This window comes from Mobula birostris, chromosome 18, assembly GCF_030028105.1.
Source record: "Mobula birostris isolate sMobBir1 chromosome 18, sMobBir1.hap1, whole genome shotgun sequence".
NCBI classification, from domain to species: Eukaryota; Metazoa; Chordata; class Chondrichthyes; order Myliobatiformes; family Myliobatidae; genus Mobula; species Mobula birostris.
The window spans coordinates 60,791,336-60,814,324 of record NC_092387.1 but is presented as its reverse complement, the minus strand read 5'-3'; the positions used below and the strand labels follow the sequence as shown (position 1 = coordinate 60,814,324).

Genomic DNA, 22,989 nt, shown 5'->3' with positions numbered 1-22,989 from the left:
AGGGCTAGAATTGAAGATTAAAGGATAGAGGAATATATTTGCCTAGAGACAGGATTAGGTGCAGACGAGTTTGAAGACATGAATGAATTTTTTAAAGTCAATGTATTGGATAACAAGCAGCCCGGGGTGAAATTATTCATAACTTCACAAACTGGGATCACATTCACAGAGAAGAAAGTAGATTTAAGATGGGCCTCATTAATTCTAACACATATCCCTATCACCTTCAAAACTGACAGTACGCAATAGAAACAGCCATCAGCAGGCATCAAATTTGAATTTTGTAAGGGTTGAAAAGGGAAAAACTGTTACCTTATTTTCTGTGGTGCTGTAATTTTTAGAACATTCTGAAGTACAGTAGTCTACAATCAACTAAGTGTACTAGCTTATGTAGGTAATGTGGCAGTCAACACTCTAACACTGAACTCCAACAAAGATGATGATATTGGATAATATATTTTAATAGTGAGCAAGGAAAATATTTTGGGCAGAACTAAAAGTTTAACTCTTGTGCTAGTCTTTGATACTGTGCTAGGGGACCACTTAATCCCATTTACTAAGCAACTCATTACCAAACTACAAGACCTGGGAGTTAACACCACTTTCTGCAAGTGGATCCTCAACTTCCTGACCAATAGATTGTCATCAGTAAGGATCAGCAGCTACCTCCTCCACCATAATTGTTCTCAGTACTAATGTTCCACTAGCTTGCATCCTCAGCCCCCTACTCCCTGTATACTCATGACTGCGTGGGCAGATTCTGCTCTAACACCATTTACAAATTGAAAATAATACCACATTAGTGGCCCATATCTCAAATAATGATGCGTCGGAGGATAGGAAGGAGATAGAGAGCTTAGTGACATGGACAAATGTTCCCTCAATGTCAGTAAAACAAAAGAACTGGTTATTAACTTCAGGAAGTAGGATGATGCACATTCTCCCATCTACATCAACTGTGCTAAGGTTGAAATGGTTGAGAGGCTCAAGTTCTTAGGAGTGAACATCATCAATACCCTGTCGTGGTCCAAACATGTAGACAGCACTGTCAAGAAAGTTCACTAACACCTCTACTTCTTGAGGAGGCTAAAGAAATTTGGCATGTCCCGATCAACCCAATTTTTAATCAATACATCATGGAAAGCTTCCCAGCTGCATGCATCAAAGCTTAGCATAGCAACTGCTCTGCCCCTAGCTGCACGAAACTGCAGAGAGTTGTGGACATAGATCAGCACATCATGGAAACCAGCCTCATTTCCATGGACTCTGTCTATACTTCTCAATATCTTAGGAAAGCAGCCAGCATAATCAACTACCCCACTCAACCTGGACATTCTCTCTTCTCCCTTGCCAATGGGCAGAAGATACAAAAGCCTGATAGCACATAACACCGGGCGCAAGGATAGCTTCTACCCCACTGGTATAAGACAATTAACTGGTTCCTAGTACAATAAAATGGACTCTTGACCTCACAATTTGCCTCATTATTATCTTGCACCTTATTCTTTACCTGCACTACGCTTTCTCTGTAGCCATTACATTTTATTCTACAGTCTGTTATTGTTTTACCTTGTATTACCTCAATGCACTGTTATGAATTGATTTGTATGAACCATATGCAAGACAAGCTTTTTACTGTAACTCAGTAAATGTGATAATAATAAATCAATTCCAATTGTAAATGGAATCTCAGCTGAATGTCTCATCCAAAAGACAGCACCTCAGCAGAAAGACACTCCCTCAGTACTCCAGCATGAGCCTAACTTTTATTCTGGAGTATGATGCGGACCCACGCCTTTTTAACTCAGAAAGAAGAGTGTTGCATCTAAACCATGAATGATTCCAATTGTCAAATTAAGGTAAAGTCTAACATTTCCAAAGCATCTCCTTTGGCTGTTCAAGGTTTGTTGATTTTTGCTCACAATTGGCCTCCCTAAGTAGAAAGGAAGCAACAAATGGGTTTACATTGAGCTGCCACCAAAATCACATTATCATGGAAGACTGTAACTAATTCCATGTTCTGTGGCAGGCAGATGGTTGGGACACCTGAACAAGACATGTGGGGGGGCAGGGTACAAGTCCACTATTGACAATTGATTACAGATAACCATAAATATTAAAACAAATAGGATCATTTTAGCTCTTGTAGTAGGATTACCTGTACTCTGTGCTGATGTAACTTGATAAGTTCCTTGTTTAAGCCTGCCTTTTGCCTAAATGCACTTAAGCACTGCACTGCTCCCCCTCCAAAAAAAATTGCTATGTATCCCATCGGATAAAAATTCTGTTAGTGATTCCTCCACAAACCACAACCGCAATATTTGGGGGTCAAAACTTAAGCATTTTAGTTGTTATCAGATGCTCACTTGATCAGAGCAAAAGAAACTTTTTTTTAAAAAACTGAAATATGCATTAGTCACAGAAGACCAAGGGCTGGTCTTCCTCAAAAGCTCACATATTAGGTTAAGATATCAAATTTGGTAATGAACAGAATATTCCAGCCTTGTGCAGCTTGAAGAAGAAATTAACTTAAATCTTTAAAATCTTTTAAAAGATACAGCATTAGCAATTTTGTAAATGTTAGCTTTCACGATACATATGAAGAGAGAAGAATAAAAAATAAACCTGTGCTGTGTCTGAACTCGTTTGTGTTTTTGGTAAAGAAGCATGTTAGTGTAAGCTGTATTCTTAAATTAAAAGCAATCTGAGAGCAAGACATTAATTATTTAGTAACAATTCCAAAAAACTGGTGCACAATGAATGAACACCAAATGTGAAACAATAGAAGTATGCCTACCTTAGCAGTTGACGTGTTAAATCTGCACATTCCTGCAATATCACCCACAGCCTTTCTTTCCTCACCCGGTTGTTTTAAATTAGATTTACAGCATTCAACAGCATTTTTTAAGAAGCATGTTAACAAAATTAAAATGTTGCTGGCCTACCTTTAATGAACAGAGAGGTTGTCGAGCAAACGGACTGTGAAAGCTACCGTCATTTTGACCCTTTTTTAGCACCGTACAGCTTTTGATAGGGCGTTTTAAACTTTAATCTAATCTCTTCCTGCTCACTCTCTACCTAAACAGGATTGTCCACATTACAGCCGCATTCCTCACACTGTAACCTTCAGAATGTATTGGCAATCACCAGAGACACACATCAATTAAACATTTGCCTTACACAAGTATATAGTTAACAGCCAAAGACTTAACTGATACATTTAATATATTTTAGAAATTACTAGAAGCCTAGAGCAAAGAGAAAGGAGAAATCAAATCCATTTCCGCCTCCCACACCCATTCTCCTAAACTGCTGTAGTCTCTTACCCAAATTGCTGTAGGTAGCGCTACTGATGCTTTCATCAGCTGACTCACTGCCCGTGTCTTTTTCATCCTGAGATCCCGTGGTGGCCAGCACCAGAGTCATTGCGCCAGATGTTTCCTGGCTCGCTAGTGCCGACCTTTGAACTTCTGATTCCTGTGGCGACATGTCTTCAATGGTCACCTCATCCAGTAGGTTGCTTTAATGGAAAAAAAGCTTACCTTCAGTGTTCATAGTTCATCAAACATTCACATATAATTCTTGTCTAAAACGGCTTCACTTTTACTTGTGAATCTAAAACTAGATCTTTTTCTAACTCCAAATATTTGAAAACTGCATAATTTAGGAGTAGCTGAGTGTCAGTTGAAACTTATTTTAGACTTGCAAGAACTTGTGAGTTTACAGATCCCTGGGCAATTTTAGCTTCATTTTACACAGTGTTCAATTAATCTTGTTCCAAGATAAGATCTGGTAAAACAGGTTTCTTTAAATCTTGTGTATTTACCCTTAAAGAGTTCTGGTGGAAGGCTTAATGTGAAGCTCATAATTCATTTCAATTTCTACGGTGAACCATTCTGCAACTAAAGTTTATAGTTAACTAAGGTGTGTCACAGTTGATAACAAGGAAACGCTGTTTGTGTTTAGATTGCATTTGCCAAAAAGTAAAATTAAAACTTCATTTTAAACTGAAGTTTTCAAACATCTTTTAAGCACTGGGAACATCTTTTTTAAAGTCACTCCCAAAGCAGTGCCTTTTTACTCCACCTACTCAGCGAACAATCTATTTGAAATGTTACAAATTGAAAACCAACTTAAAAGTTTCAAGTCAAAATCACTATTGCCTGAGACACAGTCTATATTTTTATCACATATTTTCCCTATCTTAAAAAAGATATGAAAAGGTTTGACTGTTAACTTACCTGCTCAAATTACACACACAACTCCCCATTGAAACCAATGTTTTGAATTTGCTTCTCAATTTCATAAACATGTTTTGAAAGCAGCTGATTAACTTTAAAAGTTGCAAGCTCTACATACTGTGATATCATCAGCCAGACTGTCCTAACTCTGGCTCAGTGCTGAAAGTCTGCCAGAATTCTCTACCTATAGAGTTAGAGGTCACCAACTGAGTCAGAATTATTAACGCTTTGAGTGGCTGCAATCAACTTATTCCAAAGAGCTAGGGAATACAGCAAAGGCTTAAATTATTGTCCAACTAGAAAACACTAAATACCACAATCCAATTTTTAAAGCATGTTATGGAAACATTTTTCTAAGTTCAGCTGCAATTTCCGGAATCTGGAATTTAGAAAAAATGAAAGCATTCTTTTCCTCCCTCTGTTTGTATAAGTTGCATGATTATCAACCCATGTTTCTTGTCCACAGCCTACTACCTGCTTTAGTTGTGGGATAGCAGACAGGAAAGAGGAGTTAAATTTTTTAATGGCTCAGAACTAGTAAAATACATGGAGTGTAATTAATATTTCATACTTTATTCCTTTTGAGATTAGCGGTGAGGAATATGTATATCACCCTCTACTTTCTGTCTTTGCAGATAGCTCAACAAAAAGCTCTGGAAATATTTGACACATTTAACAGACTGCCTCTCTTGGGAAGTATATATGATATCCCTTCAACTGAAGCTTGTCTACAGATCTTTATTAAACTTCCATTTGAAGCAAGGTATTTTCCTACATACCCAAAAGGTTTCGACTTACAAGTAATCACAGTTAAAAATGACATCATTGAAGGAGACAGGGAAATAGAGAAAAATGAACAACTAAACCAGTTGGGAAAAGATAAAATGCCATAACAGCAATGTTCTGTATTCTCACTTTGAGCAGTCTGTTGCATGGGCTTTAATTTTATAGATGTTTGTTGAAGACGGCTCTCAGTTCAGTGATGACATCAAGCGAGCTGAGTTCCCAAAACATATTTATCAAAGTCAACAAATCAGGAAATAAACTACTTTTGAAAAAAAATTTAAAATCTGTTACATTTTGAATGCCACAGAACATTATAATTGACATATGTGCATTAATTCTATTTTAAACGAGTTAGTTTGCTATTTGGGGTTCAGATTACAATTAGAAACTCTAAATCTAATGCATCAAAGCATACCCCAGTATCTACGATAAGATTAGATCAGCAGTTCCAGAAACGTTTAATCACAAACAAAAGAAAATTTGCAGATGCTGAAAATCCAAGCAACGCACTCAAAGTGCTGGAAGAACTCAGCAGGCCAGGCAGCATCTATGGAAAAGAGTATAGTCGATGTTTCGGGCCAAAACCCTTCACCAGGACTAGAGAAAAGTCCAATCCTGATGAAGGGTCTCAACCCAAAATGTCCACTGTACTCTTTTCTATAGATGCTGGCTGGCCTGCTGAGTTCCTCCAGTATTTTGTGTGTGTTGCTCCAGAAAAGTTAGCTATTGCACTGACTTTCAGAGACAATGGAGAAGACTACGAAATGGCACAGCATGCAGGACTCCTCGAGATTCTTGATTTGTAAGAAGTTTAAAGGTTATCGGGAGAAGGCAGGAGAATGGAGTTGAAAAACAAAAAGCCATGAAAAAATGGCAGAGCAGGCCCAATTGGCCAAAAGGTCTAATTCTGTTCCTACACCAATGATCTTGAGAATTAATAACAGCTAATTATAATTTCTACATTAAACTTTGCATTTACAGAGGTCCCAATTTTATATGTTTTCCAACACTACAATGACAAAATCAGGTCTAGAAACTCACATTTAAATAGTCTTTTAATACTGGTAAATGTAAACTGAAAAGTAACCACAGTTGTAATTTAGAAAATATGGAGCACAACAGGAGTTCCACAGCTAACAATGAAACAAATACCACAAGATTTATTTTAGTAGCTGATTAAGGGATAAATCAGGACAATGGCAAAACATTAAGCCCTAATAAAAGAGTATCCTTAACAATGAAGTGCCAGCCCAGAAACATTGACTGAACTAAGGCTTCAAACCACAACCTACAAGGACAGAATGCTCCCAAATGAGTCAATACTGGCAAGTTTCAGTTGTACATATTACATATACATGTTACGAACACAGGGAGTGGTGCTTTTTCAGTTTGTGCTGAGGTATGCAAATGAGGTAGAGACTGCGTTTTTTTCATTGTGTTGGATCACTCAATGTTAATATCATTCATTTTGCTGGCTTCATTTTTCAATAATACAGGTTTCCCCGGCTATCCGAAGGTAGATTGTTCCTATGAAACGGTTCGTAAGCCGTAATGTCGTAAAGTGAATAAGCAATTACCATTTATTAATATGGGAAAAGTTTTTGAGCGTTCCCAGACCCAAAAAATAACCTACAAAATCATGCCAAATAACACATAAAACCTAAAATAACAGTAATATATAGTAAAAGCAGGAATGATATGATAAATACACAGCCTATATAAAGTAGAAACACTTTTCTGCAAATTGCAGCACTGTCTAGCCCAGCGAAAATCTCTCGGCAGAAACACAGCGCAAGCGCTCTCGGCAGAAACACTCTCTCCAGTAACCTTTAAGCTATGAAGGTGCCAAATCATACCAAATAACACATAAAAATACACAGCCTATATAAAGTAGAAATAATGTAATAATATTCACTTACCGGAATCGGGAAGACACAGTTTCCTCCAAATGCTATTTCTCATCGAGACGGTTAGCCTATCGAGAGCATCTCCAATGTTGGCGATTGCCAATTTTATATTGTATTCTTTCCAGATCTCGCAAAGACGCTCCAGAGTTGCCCTCTCTGTCAATGGTACTTACAATAAAACGCATCACATTTTGCGTATAGTAAGCCTTAATTGTGGCTATTAGGCCTTGATAGCATGGCTGCAGCAACAATGTCATATTTGGCGGTAAGAACGCAACACATATGTTACCGGCATACTCGGTAATGCCAGGTGGATGAGCAGCACAATTATCGACAATCACAAGACACCTATTATCGAGGTTATTTTCTCTGCAGTATTTTTCAACAAAAGGACCAACATAACATAACATATTCACTCATGTACTCAGAAAAAAGCACTTGGGTCTTCCAACCACTTGGATGTGAACGAAACACAATGGGAAGTGTTTTCTTATCAACACCTTTAAGTGTCCTCGGATTTTCTGAATGGTACACTAGTAGAGGCTTAAGGACAGCATCACCAGTGGCGTTAATAATAGGCATTAGGGTAAACCTGTCCTTCGATGCCTTGTGTCCCTTAGCCTGCTTTTCTTCTATCGAAATAAATGTCTTGCTTGGCAATTTTTTCCAATAAATTGCAGTTTCGTCACAGTTAAACACTTGCTTATACGAATAACCACCTTCTGTAATTATTTTCTTCAGTTCTGCTGGGAACTTTTCGGCAACTTCAGTATCAGCTGAAGCATTCTCTCCGGTAAACGTTAAACAATGAAGCTGCCCTCGCCTCAGAAACCAATCAAATCACCCAGGACTACCTTTAAATTCCACTTTCGCAACACGTTCATCACCATCGTCCAGTGCTTTCTGTATCAGCTTATTAAAAAGACTGACTGATTTCTCTTTAAGTATAAGAAAACTTAACGGAACACCACACTTTGTACACCCATCAATCCATTCAAGCAATAGACTTCCCATTTTATCCATTATTGGATGCCAACTAAGAGAGACCACTTTGCTACGAGCAGAACCAAGAGTAACATCGGCAGCTTTCAAAATTCTTTCTCTCTGCGTATAAATAGTGCGAATGGTGGACGCAGGCAAGTTCAACGCATGGACAATGTCCTTACTTCGTTCACCACAATTGAAATGCTTAATTATGTCTAGTTTTACACTAAGTGTAACACCCTTACGAGCTCTTTTAGGCTTTTCCGATACCTTAGAACCCATCTTGCTAACGGATGCACAAAATAAATCGAGATAAAGCACGTGTTTAAGCAATGGTGGCTAGAATGCAGTTCCGGGGAAGGAGCTTGGCTGTTCGGGCGTGTGCCTTTTTTCGTAACAGTGAAAACACCTTCTGTTAGCGAAAACAGGTAACTAATGTAGGTCTTCATAACAGTGAAGTGTCGTAAAGCGAACGTTTGGAAAACGGGGGCCACCTGTATCTAAACTAAAAATGACGAGTTCTTATATTGAGCAGTTAATTAGCAAACTTGTAATTATCCATTAACAAAATTAAATGAAATTGATGTTTGGATGAACCAACGTGGATAACTTCACTCACCTCAACAATGAATTAATTCCCCAACCCGTGTCATAGAGTCACAGAGAAGTACAGCACAGAAACAAGCCCTTTGGCCTATCTTGTCCATGCCAGAACCATTTAAACTGCCTCCTCCTATAAATCTGCACCAGGACCATAGCCCTCCATATCCCTGTCATCCATGTACCTATCCAAACTTCTCCTAAATGTTGAAATCAAGCTCACATGCACTACTTGTGCTGGCAACTCATTCCTCACACTCACGACCCTCTAAGTGCAGAAGATACCCCATGTTCCCCTTAAACTTCTCACCTTTCACCCTTAGCCCGTGACTTCTAGTTAGTCCCACTCTACCTCAGTGGAAAAAGCCTGCTTGCATTTACCCTGTCTCTACCCCTCATAATTTTGTATCTCTATCGAATCTCCTTTCAGTCTACATTCTAAGGAATACAGTCCTAAACTATTCAATTTTTCCTTATAATTCAGGCCCTCCAGACCCGGCAACATTCTTGTAAATCTCTGTACTCTTTCAACTTTGCTTACACCTTTCCTGTAAGTAGGTGACTAAAACTGCACACAACACTCCAAATTAGGCCTCACCAATGTGGACTCACTTTTCAACTCATGTTCTGTCCTCAGCATTATTTATTACAGGTGTCCCCCGCTTTTCGAACATTCGCTTTACGAAACCTCACTGCTACATTAGTAACCTGTTTTTGCTAACAGAAGGTGTTTTCACTGTTACGAAAAAAGCAGCACGCAAAAAAATCAGTGCACGAAAAAAATCAGCGCACGATAAAAGGCAGCACGCGCCCCGAGCAGCCGCTCTCCCCTGGATTCGGAACTGCAATCTCGCCAGCACTGCTTAAACACATATCTGTGAGCAGTTGTTTGCAAGATGAGTTCTATGGTATCGGAAAAGCCAGAAAGAGCTCGTAAGGGTGTTACACTTAGCGTAAAACTAGACATAATTAAGCGTTTTGATCGTGGTGAACGAAGTAAGGACTAAGTGATTTTGGCTTGTGGAAGCTGATGAAGATGATGTTGAAGAGGTTTTGGCATCCCATGACCAAGAACTGATAGATGAAGAGCTGATGCAGTTGGAAGAGGAAAGGATAACAATCGAAAGCAAATGGTTTTCAGGATGGTTTGAGTGCTTACAAAGAACTGAATGATAGAAAAATGCGTGAGGCTCAGCAGTCAAGCATACTGTCGTTTTTCAAGCCTTCCACATCAGCCATAGCAGATGACCAACCTCAACCTTCGACATCGAGGTGGGCAGTCATAGGAGAAGATGAGCTGCCTGCTCTTATGGAAACAGACGACGATGAGATGACACCCCAGTGTCCCACCACCCCAACACCCAGACCACAGACAGATACCGATTCGCAAAGAATGCAGCAGTAGCCTGCAGACACACAGCACATCTTTAAGAAAAAAGCTGAAATAAACATGCTAATTAATTAGGTGCTGCCCAACACGTAATTGTCGGCCCAGATCAGAGGCGATGCAATGGCAATCGGCACTGATCTGGGCTGACAATTACGTGCCGGGCAGCACCTAATTAATTAGTCTGTTTATTTCGGCCTTTTTCTTAAAGATGTGCTGTGTGCTTCCCAGCTACCGCTGCGTGCTTTGTGGGTCAGTATCGGGTCACTGCCCGGAGGGTGGGGGCCACTGCACCACCCAAACTCTGGTGACTCAGTCTAACACACCACCATCAGTGTGCTTCGCGCTTTCCCAATTCCTGTAAGTGATACTACACTGTGCATACATTATTTCTACTTTATATCAGCTGTGTATTTTTACGTGTTATTTGGTATGATTTGGCAGCTTCATAGCTTAAAGGTTACTGGAGAGCGCTTGCGCCGTGTTTCTGCCGAGAGCGCTTGCGTGAGATCTTCGCTACGGAGAACAGTTCAGGCAATGATTGTGGAAAAGTATTTCTATTTTATATAAACTGTGTATTTATCATATCATTCCTGCTTTTAATATATGTTACTGTTATTTTAGGCTTTATGTGTTATTTGGCATGATTTGGTAGGTTATTTTTGGGTCTGCGAACGCTCACAAAATTTTCCCATATAAATAAATGGTAACTGCTTCTTCGCTTTACGACATTCCGGCTTACGAACTGTTTCATAGGAACGCTCTACCATCGGATGGCAGGGGAATCTGTATTTGTATTTTTATATTTACACAGTTTGCTTTCTTTTGCATATTGGTTGCTTGTCAGTCTTTGTGTGTAGTTTTCCCACTGATTCTGTTGTATTTTTGTTCCACTGTGAAAGCCCGCAAGAAAATGAATCTCAGGGTAGTATACATACATACTTTGATAATACATTTACTTTGAACTTTGATAAAGTTGACAGTTGACCATTAACATCAAAATGTGCAAATCCATGCGACTTTGCAATACATATGTGATGTAAAGATTAGTTCACCTTTACTGCATTCTGATGACTAATGAGTCATGCAGAATGTTAATCAAATTGATGATTAATAAACTAGTCACTATTTCTTTCACATGCAAGATGTGCTCCTCCAAGACTATTTTAAACACAGATTTGGTTCATAGTGTTGTTGGTCATAAATCAGCAATAGGAAGTCACATAGACAAAAAGTAAGTCATATATGTATAAATCCAAATGAAGCCCTTTTGAAATTTCAGGTGGTTTTAAGTGTAATATAAAATCTGACAACTAATATTCCACTTAGACACATAAAGTGAGCTAGCCATACACTTGTTAATTTAAGTGATCAAAAATATAAAACCATGTTACCACATCCTTGGTTGGCCTTATTCTACGTGTTTTTAAATGCCCCCATGTGTGCAACTAAAAGCATCCAATAATGTGTACTTCATAATGATGCATGCAACACATCCTAGAGACACAGAAGTTACAGAATGTACTCATTCTGGCTTGCCCCAATTCATGAACGACTTATTGTGACTCAAGAAATAGATCGGATCTCTTTTAAGCCCTGGGCCCTATCTAAGTACAACCAGCAAGCCACTAACACCGAATAAGCGTTCCAGTGAACTTTCCCATATTCAACAGGAATTCTGCAGATGCTGGAAATTCAAGCAACACACATCAAAGTTGCTGGTGAACGCAGCAGGCCAGGCAGCATCTCTAGGAAGAGGTGTAGTCGACGTTTCAGGCCGAGACCCTTCGTCAGGACTAACTGAAGGAAAGTGAGTAAGAGATTTGAAACAACACACATCAAAGTTGCTGGTGAACGCAGCAGGCCAAAAAGGGATTTGAAAGTGGGAGGGGGAGGGGGAGATCCAAAATGATAGAAGACAGGAGGGGGAGGGATGGAGCCAAGAGCTGGACAGGTGATTGGCAAAAGAGATACGAGAGGATCATGGGACAGGAGGTCTGGGAAGAAAGACAAGGGGGGGGAACCCAGAGGATGGGCAAGGGGTATATTCAGAGGGACAGAGGGAGAAAAAGGAGAGTGAGAGATCAGAGGGGGGAGGGGGGAGGCTGGGGGTGTCAGTGGAGAGGGGATGGTTGGGGTGAGTGGAAGATGGAGCCTCTGAGTACCCAGGAGCTGACGATGGGATCTGAAGGAGACGGGATTGCAGAGTATTGGTGGGGGAAGGGGAGACGGGAGTCACAATAGCAGCACATAAAGACCCGGCCTGGAGTTCAAGGCTGGAGTCACAGTTGGTGGTTGCACAATTGCTGTGAAGGTGTCCAAGGTCGTTGCTGGAGTCAGGGTTTTGAATATGCCCTGAGGTGTTGGAGCCAGCGAGATCAATGGCAGAGGCAATCTGAAATTCATGCCTGCTAGTTTCATGGCCAGCAGGCTCTGGAGTCCGTAGATGTAGGATCTTGCGATCTTTGCCTAACATGACAAAGTCAAAAAAACAGCAATTGCAGGCGTGAATCCGACGGAGGATGATGTAGGATCTTGCGATCTTTGCCTAACATGACAAAATCAAAAAAACGGCAATTGCAGGCGTGAATCCGACGGAGGATATTCCCATATTCCCATATTCAGTTTGGTACAAATTTGGGTGGCCCATAGTGAAGTTATTCTGTGTCCAAGAGGAGTTTTGCTGTTATTGGAGGGGGGTGGGAAACGTGTACTAAATAATTTCTGGGATCTGGAGGAATTCACGATCAACAATAAATTTATAAAGCATCTTTAATAAACTAAAGCCAGAATCAGTCAGTTCTGCTTTAAAAAAATATACCTTAGAGTTATTTCTTCCAGCAACATAATCACTGCCTAGAACAGTTGCAACTGTCCAAATTCCTGGTAGTCTATACAAGTCAATCAATGGAAGGGACGGAGCAGTGCGGCACAATATCCTATTAAAATATTGGGTGTTGTTATACTGTCAACGTGTGTTTATATAGTATAAGTCTACTCTGGTTTATAAACCAATCCCATTACCCTACTAATTTTCCTATCATCTATCATACCCAGATTCTATTGGTCACCTACAGATTGAGAGCAATTTATAGCAAGCAATTACTCTACAAATGTGCATGTGGGGGAAACTGAAGTACTGGGGAAGGGGTGGTGGAAGGTTAAACCATACAGTGATCTGTGTGCAAACTCCTTACCAACAGTCCCATAGGTCAGGTCAATGGAGCTGGGGTAACAGCCGCTGAGCCTTTCACGTTGCAAGACTGTAAGATGTTCCAAAGCACCTTAACACCAATGCAGTATTTCTAAAACAGCATTCTATCATATTGTAGGAAATGTAGAAGGTACCAGAGTACAGCAAAGTTTCATAAACAAAACATGAATGATCAGTTTTAGTGATGCTGAGTAAGTGACAAATGTTAACTCAGATACAGAGGGAAACTCTTTTGGTATACTTTTGTCCACCTGAGAGAGCCATCATTATTTCAGTTTAACATCTCAAACAGACACCCTTTCAGATGCCAACATAAGTTTCTTTTCAGTCTCCAAAATGAATCTTGAACCCAAAATCTTCTAACTTGTGGCAAATGTCTACCTGCTGTGCCATGCACCCTTTTTCACACATCCTATGGTAGCCTAAGTAAGTGTTAGCTAAGTTTATGAAAGCATTGCTTCTTGTCAGTTCAATATTATTCCATGTATAATACAATTTTACATTTTATACTTAATATTTCAACATGTCAGAAACAAAACAGAAACAAGACTTTATTTCAGAAGCATTCTTCTCAGAAACATTCCTAGTAATTTTAAAAACATTTATTTGTACTTTGTTTATAATTGTTCCCAGGCCTCTGGTGACCCACACTCAAATTTGAGTAACTCACTCAGACTTGTTCCAAGTTTACAGAGTTCACACTACATCCAAGTTTACACAAGCCATTAGGTAGCCCTTTCATGCAGCATTCCCAGAATAACAAACCGTGGTTAAAAAGCTGGCAATAGTTTGGGACTGTCTGCTTTTTGCCTGATTTGGATAGTTAGAAAAAAAACTCCTAGCTGAGATCAATTGCGCCTACATGTATTAAAAAATGGGGAAGAAAAGCCAAGTCGTGATTACATAACCTTTTATCAAAAGCATTACAAAAGGGATCAGTGCCTGTTGTGCTTCTCTAAAACTGCGCCACTCAAAAGCTGTAAATGGAATCTATCAAAGTCTCTGGGATGGAGTTAGGAGGGCAAAAAAGGGAGAGAGGGGAGAATGTGAAGAGATAGAGAGTGTGGATAGAGAGAGTGTGGAGAGAGAGAGAGTGTATAGAGAGAGAGAGAGAGAGAGAGTGGGAGTGAGTGTGAGTGTGTGTGTGTGTGTGTGTGTGTGTGTGTGTGTGTGTGTGTGTGTGTGTGTGTGGAGGACAGAGAAAGAGCAGGCAGAATCAAAAAGCATGAGAACAAACTCCAGACACCCAAAATATATCCTTTCGTAACAGTGTTAAAAGATAGGATGGCTCCACTAACAATTAAGATTAAGTGACAAAACAGATTGCCTTGAACTGTGCTTATATGGCAGGGACATGTCTTGAACAATATGCCAATTGCAGGAACATTCATCTATTATTTTCAATGTATAAAGTCAGAATGTCCCACACTCAATGACTGATTTCACCAAGATTCAGATTGTGTAATGTCATTTCCAGTAAACAAGTGTAAAAGAGAATGAAATAATTGTTACTGCAGATCCGATGCAGCACAACACACACACAATAAGATGGAGAATAATAAAAAAACAATAAATATAAATACAAAAGATAGCAACTACACATAATTGATTGTATGAACATCAAGTGATGCTAGGTACAAGAGTGTCTTTACATACAGTGAGACAGGAATGATAAAGTAGTGATGGTGGAGGGATGTAGTGAGGAGGGTTAGTTGGGAGAGGTGTTGATCAGTCTTACTGCTTGGGGAAAGTAACTATTTTTGAATTTGGTGGTCATAAATTATCAGCTGGAATTTAAATTGTGTACAGGTTTTATTTCCCTAAAACTGGTTCTCTTTTTAGTTAATATACAATAATGGCTGGTGGTGTAGTGATATTAGTGCTGGACTTTGGGCCGAGAGGTCCCGAGTTCGAATCCGGCCGGCTCCCTTGCACGCTCTCCATCTGTGCCTGGGTTGAGTGTTGAGCGAACAACTCGACCTCGTAAAAAAAAACACCTGGAGAGGGATGGGCTCCGCCAGGTTTCAGATGCCCAAGACACGCTATACGACTCCACCAGGAGTTAAGGGAGCGCGCACGCACGCACACACACACACACACACACACACACACACACACACACACAAATAATACTATCCATAATTTCAAAACCACAGAATGATTCCAAACAGTGCCTACAAATTTACTGGCAATTGGTGCAATGGTTAACTCATAAACAGAATATTTAAATTAATTGTAGACCAATTAGCTTAAGATACAGTAATGGTCAGGAAAAATAATTGAATGCTCCCTCAAATATGGAGTAGAAGACAACTATAAATTCAAAGCATTAGTACAGTCAACACAATTACAAAAGAAAAGAATATGCTTAACTGACTTTGAATTCTTTGAATCAGTAACTAAAACTCTAGACAAAGGTACAGCACTGTTGCAGATGTAAAGCAATTGGAAGTTCAGTTGCCTTAATCAAATACACGTTGTAGATTCATGATTAGGATCAAATAACATGCAGTGTCAGGGGTCAAGTATCACAGTAGAGAGCAAGCCAAGTACAAAATTGAAAAAAAGAGTTGGCATAAAGATGGATACTCAGATTTGCAAAAGATGAAGATAAATGTTCTGTATGGATAGGTGCCGCTACCAAAATTATTCACTGTTTATTTAAACAATTCTGGTTTGGAATCAATATAGTATTTTTAAAATGTACAGATGCTACCAAATGCAGAGAAGCATTGTGACAAAATGCAGCAAGACGTTAATGAAACTGCAAAATGGCTGACTAAATAAATCAATATAGATAATTAGATTTGAGAGATCACATTTTGATAAAAGGAAAAGGAAGCGCATTATGTAAAGGATACAAATGTACTAGAGGAGGTACAACAATTGCAATTATATTAGAACAGACATTAGAACTATTTGTTAAAATTTTACTACCTGGATCACCTCATTCTAGATTCTGATTGATTTACTGTCACATAGACCTTGATAAAATAAAATTCTTTGCTTGCGTGTAACTTATGGAATAAACCATCTGTATGGTAATAATAAACACAACAATAAATAATGAATGTAATCTGAAGTAATTCAAAAAGGAATACTAAAGTGACAATAATGCAAGAAGTAAAATTAAGGAATTTAAGAACGTGACAGCTCCACTGGAAAAGGGCATGAAAGAGGTGGTTGAGAAATGTGATGGCAATGGGAAATGAGCTTTTCTTGAGTCTGGTTGTCTAGGCTTTCAAATTCCTGTATCTTGAGGTACAGGAGTTTGAAAGCCCGGACAACCAGACTCCAGAAAAGTTCATTCCCCATTGCTATCACACTTCTCAACAATTAAAAGAAAAAAATAGTGATGTAGCGCTCATGGGTTCAATGTACATTCAGAAATCTGATGGCTGAGGGGAAGAAGCTGTTCCTAAAACAATGAATTGAATTGACTTTATTTCTTACATCCTTCATATACGCGAGGAGTAAAAGTCTTTATTTTACATCTCCTTCTGAATGTGCAATGTGCAAATTATAGCAATTTGCAACAAATAGTATGTACACAAGAACATCCACCTGTTCCTCTCTATCCACTGCATGACATCCACCTGTTCCTCTCTATCCACTGCACTCATTATGTCCTCAAAAGAGCTCCAGTAAGTTTGTCAGACAAGACCTGCCCTTTCTGAATCCATGCTGTGTCTGTCTAATAGAACCACACCTTTCTAAATGTTTCGCTATTTCTTCCTTAAAGACAGCTTCAAGCATTTTCCTTTTCCCGACTACAGACGTTAAGCTAACTGGCCTATAGTTGCCCGTCTTTTCCCTACATCCTTTTTTAAAAAGTGGCGTGACATTTGCTGTCTTCCAGTCTGCCGGGACCTGCCCAGAGTCTAGAGAGTTTTGATAAATGATTACCAACGCGTCTACTATAACCTCCATCAATTCCTTCAGCACTCTGGGACGCATCCCATCAGGAGGGACTTATCTACGTTCAGGCCTTCTAGTTTGTTCAACACTATCTCTTTAGTGACAGTGATTTTATTGAGGTCCTCACCTCCCATTTCGTCCGTAACATCCTTCTTTGGCATATTAGACGTGTCCTCCACCATGAAGACCGACACAAAATAGTTGTTCAATGCCTCGGCCATTTCCTTATCACCCAATATCAATTTCCCCTTATCTTCCAAGGGACCTATGTTGACTTTAGCCACCCTCTTCGGCTTCATATATTTATAAAAACTTTTGTTAGCTGTTTTTATATTTTGTGCTAATTTACTTTCATGCTCTATCTTCCCTTTCCTTATTTCTTGTTTGGTTGTTCTCTGTTGCTTTTTAAAGTTTTCCCAATCCTCCAGTCTCCCACTACTCTTTGCTACTTTGTACACACGAGCTTTTAATTTGATACTATCTTTTATTTCCTTAGTTATCCAAGGCTGGTTCTCCCCACACTTACTGTCCTTACTTTTGACTGGAATATACTTTTGTTGAGCATTGTGAAAAATCCCTTTGAAAGTATTCCACTGTTCCTCAACTGTCCTACCAAATAGCCTGTGCCCCCAATCCACATTAGCCAACTCCTCCCTCATCCCGTCGTAGTCTCCCTTGTTCAAGCATAATACACTAGTTTTAGATCTAACTATTTCATCCTCTATCTGAATGCAAAATTCAATCATACCATGATCACTCTTTCCAAGAGGATCCCTGACTACAAGATCGTTAATCTTACCTGTCTCATTGCACAGGACTAGATCTAAGATAGCATTTTCCCTTGTAGGTTCACCAAGATGCTGTTCAAGAAAGCCGTCACGGATGCATTCTATGAAGTCCTCCTCAAGACTTCCTTGACCAACCTGATTCACCCAATCTATGTGGAAGTTAAAATCTTTCATGACAACTGCCTTTCCGTTCTTACAAGCCTCAGTTATTTCTTGGTTAATCGCCTCTGCCACTGCAATATTTTTATTAGGTTGCCTACAGACAACACCCACCAGTGATTTTTTCCCTTTACTATTCTTAATCTCTACCCAGATGGACTCAACATTCTGCTCCGTAGATCTTATATCGCCTCTCACAATTGCCCTGATCTCATCCCTAATCAAGAGCACCGCCCCACCTCCTCTGCCTTCCTGCCTATCTTTCCGTATTACCTGATACCCTTGGAATTTTAATTCCCAGTCATCTCCACCTTGCAACCAGGTTTCTGTAATGGTCACTAAATCAGATGCCTTGGTACTGATTTGTGCCACAAGTTCACTAACCTTGTTTCTAATCATCATCATGTGCCATGCCCAGTTTGAGCTTTGACTGCCATGGCCCACACACTCCTGTTTTGGGTCAAGTGGATCAATTCATTGGTATTCATTTCCAGTTCTCTGGCTGCCGTCTCCGTCATCATATTCTTTGCATCCTCCTCAAAAACCACATCTCTGCTGCTTCAATTCGTTTTCTCATGTTACTAGACATTGTCCAACATTCTGAGCCATATAACATAACTGGATAAACGTAACATTTCAGTGCTCTGAGGAAAGTTGTCATGCCTAGTTTAGTGTTGGTCAGTAGACTCTTCATTCTCGTAAAGGTGTCTTTTGCCATCCTTATTCTTCTTTTGATGTCCATGTCGCACCTGCCATCTGATGTCACCCAGCTTCCTAAGTAGCAAAAGTTCTGTACTTGTTTTATGTCTTCCCCGTTTATTCTCAGCCTGCAGATAGGATTCTCCTCCTTTTGGATATGACCATACATTCTGTCCTTTTGCAACTGATAGATAGACCCGTTTTTGCACTTTCTTCAACAACTATATCAATTAAGTTTTGTAGTTCTTCCTCCGTACTTGCAATTAACACAGTGTCATCTGCATATCTGAAATTATTGATGTTTTCACCACCGACTTTGATTCCCAAGATGTCCCTTGTTTTTTGTAATATTGTCTCACTGTACACGTTAAATAAATCAGGGGAGAAAACATACCCTTGTCTAATGCCTCTTTTAATTTTCATAAACTGACTCACTTCATCTATTCTTACAGCGGCAGTTTGTTCAGGTTTCTGATTAGGCTGAGGTCTTTCGAATCTAGATATAGAGTTTTCTGTAATATTTCAAATAACTTATTGTGCTTCACTTTATCAAATGCTTTTGTGTAGTCGATAAAACAAACAAACAAATCTTTTTGCACTTGAATAGCTCGTTCTGATAGTATCCTTAATGTCAATATCACGTTTCTTGTACCTTTGTCTTTCACAAAACCACATTGTTCTTTACCTATTTCAGCTTGCATCTTACTTTTAGCTCTTGTCATCAAAATTTTTAGAAGTATCTTAGTGATATGATTCTTTTGTTTCTAATACTACTGGCATTAAGATAAAGTGCCCTTATACTCATTGTCCTTTTAGAATCTAGTGACCTATGCGATTTTTGCTTTTTACTTTTATGCATTCTACTCGTACTTTTTTCTTCACTAACTCTAGCTTTGGTCTCTGCATCACTTCCTTCTTCTTTTCTGTTTGGGTTCCCATCACCCTGCCATATTAGTTTAAAGCCTCCCCAACAGCACTAGCAAACAATCTTCCTAGGACATTGATCCCGGCCCTGCCCAGATGTAAACCGTCCAGACAGTACTGGTCCCACCTCCCCGAGAAGCGGTTCCAATGCCCTAAGGAACTGAAACCCTCCCTCCTGCACCACCGCTCAAGCCATATATTCATTCTAGCTATCCTGCTATTCCAACTCTGGCTAGCAAGTGGCACCCATATTAATCCTGAGATGATTACCTTTGAGGTCCTGCTCTTTATCTCCTAGCTCCTTAAATTCAGCTTGTAGGACGTCATCCTGCTTTCTTCCTGTATCGTTAGTACCTACATGCATGACAGCTGGCTGCTCACCCTCCCCTTTCAGAATGCCCTGCAGCCGCTCTGAGACATCTCTGACCCTTGCACCCAGGAGGCAACACACTATACAGGAGTCCTGTTTACGGCCACAGAAGCTCCTCTCCATTCCCCTTACAATGGAATCCCCTACCACACAGGAAGGGTATACTGTATAGTAAGAGTATGCAACAGAACAGTCAATATAGCTTAGAAATACAATTGTGTCAGCGTGAGAGTGGCTTCAGACTCCTGTACTTCCTCCTTGATGGTAGCAAGGAGAAAAGAGCACGTCCTGAGTAATGGGGGTCTTTAATGACGGATGCACCTTTTGAAGGTGTCCTTGATGCTGGGCAGGCTAGCACTTATTATGGAGCTGACTGAGCTTGCTACTTTCTGAACATTTATCAACCCTGTGCAGTGGCTCCACCACACCAGATGGTGATGTAACCAGTTAGAATGTTCGCCACAGTACATCTTTGGTGACATACCAAGCCTCCTCAAACTCCTAATGAAGTATAACTGCTGTTATGCCTTCTTTGTAATTGCATCACTATGTTAAATCCTGGATAGATCTTCAGATGTGTGGACACCCAGGAACTTGAAACTGCTTACCCTTTCCACTACTGATCCCTCGACGAGCACTGTTGTGGACCACTCTTGGGAATTCAAGAATAAAATGGCCTCTAAAAATCCCACCAAGAAATTTATTAAGCTATAGAATGGTTAAAAGTGAAGCTCATTACTCATAAGGTGTTGCTGTGGTACGTAGCATTATTGAGTTCAAGAGGAAGCTGATAAAGCACTTAAAGAAAAAAGAAATAGATAAGTTAATGGGGTTAAACAGAGAAGATGGGAAGAAACATGGACCACTTCAATGATTCACATATGCTGTACCTCGCAAGGACAAATTTTATTGCCACTAGGAGACTGTATGCAAGTACTACTTAAACTTTTCCTAACTTCCTCCATTCTGCAAAACAGGAAACTTTCAAGGTCCGCTCAGCCTGGGATATCCCAACTTTTATATTACGATGGCCTGAACTAAACTGTGGGATTACCTCTAAAAGAACTTTGGCAGACAAATGCCGGGAAAATAATGCAGGTTTTCTATTAATATCCGTAATTTGAAAATGTCAGTAGACAAATTCATGTTTGGGAGGAAACAGCCTGACCTATTTACCTTTTGAAAACTGTATTACCTTGTGAAACTATCTGCTAATCAGCTGCTATTCTTCCTCAGCATCAATCATCACTGAAGATTAGGCAGTGTTCAGAGAAGCATCAAGCACTGATGGGCCAGAAGAAAGGTGGGAGGGGGGAAGGGGATAAGGAATCAGTGTTCCCTTTCTCTGCTGATCTAATGATTACTTACCATTGGCTGAGACCGCACCCCCCCCCCAACCCCTGTTAGGCCAGACAGCCCGGGTTAGGCCAGAATCTGCAATTTCTGAAAAACTTCAAATTAAATTAGATCTTCAGTATTACTTAATCTCTAAATGCTCCAATGTACAGATAGTGTTGCTAAATTGGAAACAGGAGTATTGGCATAATGATTTAGGTGATAAAAGTTCATAACAAGTCTTTCAAGATTTTGTTGGCTCGTGATATTCTTAATTGGAATCAGGTTTATAATCAGACATGTATTGTGAAATTTGTTGTTTTGTGGCAGTAGTACAGTGCAAGATGTAAAATATTACTATAGGTTATGATAGAAACAGCAATATAGGATTAGCAAGGTAGTGTTCACGGGCTCATGGACCTTTCAGAAATCTGATGGCAAAAAGTAATAAGCTGTCCCTAATATATTGAGTGTGGAGTTCAGGTTCATATACCTCCTCTCCAATGATAGGAATGAGAAGAGGGCATGTCCTGGATGGTGAATGTCCTTAATGGTGAATGCCACTTTCTTAAGACATCACCTTTTTGAAGATGTCCTTGATAGTGAGAAGGCTTGTACCCATGATGGAGCTGACCAAGTCTACAACCCTCTGCAGCTTCTTTCAATCCTGTGCATTGGAGCTTCCACACTAGATGATAATGCAACTAGTCAGAATTCTCTCCACCATACATCTGTAGAAATTTACCACAGTCCTTAGTGACATAACAAGTTTCCTCAAACTCCTAATGAAGTATAGCCGCTGGCATGCCTTCTTCGTTATTGCATCAATATGTTGGACCCAGGATAGATCCTCAGATGCTGACGCACAGGAACTTGAAGCTGCTCACCCTTTCCACCACTCACCCCTCAATGAAGGCTACTGTGTGTTCAATCAACTTCCCCTTTCTGAAGTCCACAATCAATTTCTTGGTCTTGTTGATATTAAGTGCAAGGTTGTTGCTGCAAAACCACTCAACCAGCTGATCTACCTCACTCCTGTATGCCTCCTTGTTGCCATTCAAGATTCTGCAAATAATAATGTTGTCATTGGTAAATTTATATATGGCATTTGAATTGTGTCTAGTCACACAACCAAGAGTGTTGAGAGAGTAGAACAGTGGGTAAAGCACCCATCCTTGTGGTGTGCCTGTGTTGATTATCGGTGAGGAAGAGATGGTATTGCCAATCCGCACTGATGTCAGTCTCCCGATGAGAAAGTCAGGGATCCAGTTGCAAAGGGAGGTACAAAGGCTCAGGTTTTGAAGCTTGATGAATAGCACTAAGGGGATGATGGTGTTGAATGCAGAGCTGTAATCAATAAACAGCAGCTTGACAGATGTTTTGTTGTATCTAATGAATAGATAATGTTTGCACTAAGATTTAGGTCTCTCAGCATTATTATTGGAATTACAAATTCCCCACCCGCATTCAGTATGTCTCTACAGAAGAGGTATATAAAGGGATCCCATGCAAATGGTTCAAATCTATAATTTTAAAGAAAAGGTCTAAGAGATAAATGTTGATGACATGCACAGATAATAAAGATAATCCATTGCATACAACTCAGGAAGTTGAGAATGAAAACAAACCTGAGTTGTATGCAATGAGCAACTGAGAATGAATTTTTCTTTTTAATCA

At 39.8% G+C, this 22,989-nt stretch overlaps 1 protein-coding gene across 6 annotated transcripts in view; it reads right to left on the bottom strand.

The window, feature by feature from the left end:
* Nucleotides 1-22,989, bottom strand: part of peak1 (pseudopodium-enriched atypical kinase 1) — a 250,855-nt gene that overhangs the window by 46,888 nt on the left and 180,978 nt on the right. For all 6 annotated transcript variants that reach the window (XM_072282795.1, XM_072282794.1, XM_072282796.1 and 3 more), the window contains one exon: nt 3,327-3,520. In XM_072282795.1, coding sequence (XP_072138896.1) covers nt 3,327-3,520 — 194 coding nt within the window. The remainder of the gene's footprint in view (nt 1-3,326; nt 3,521-22,989) is intronic.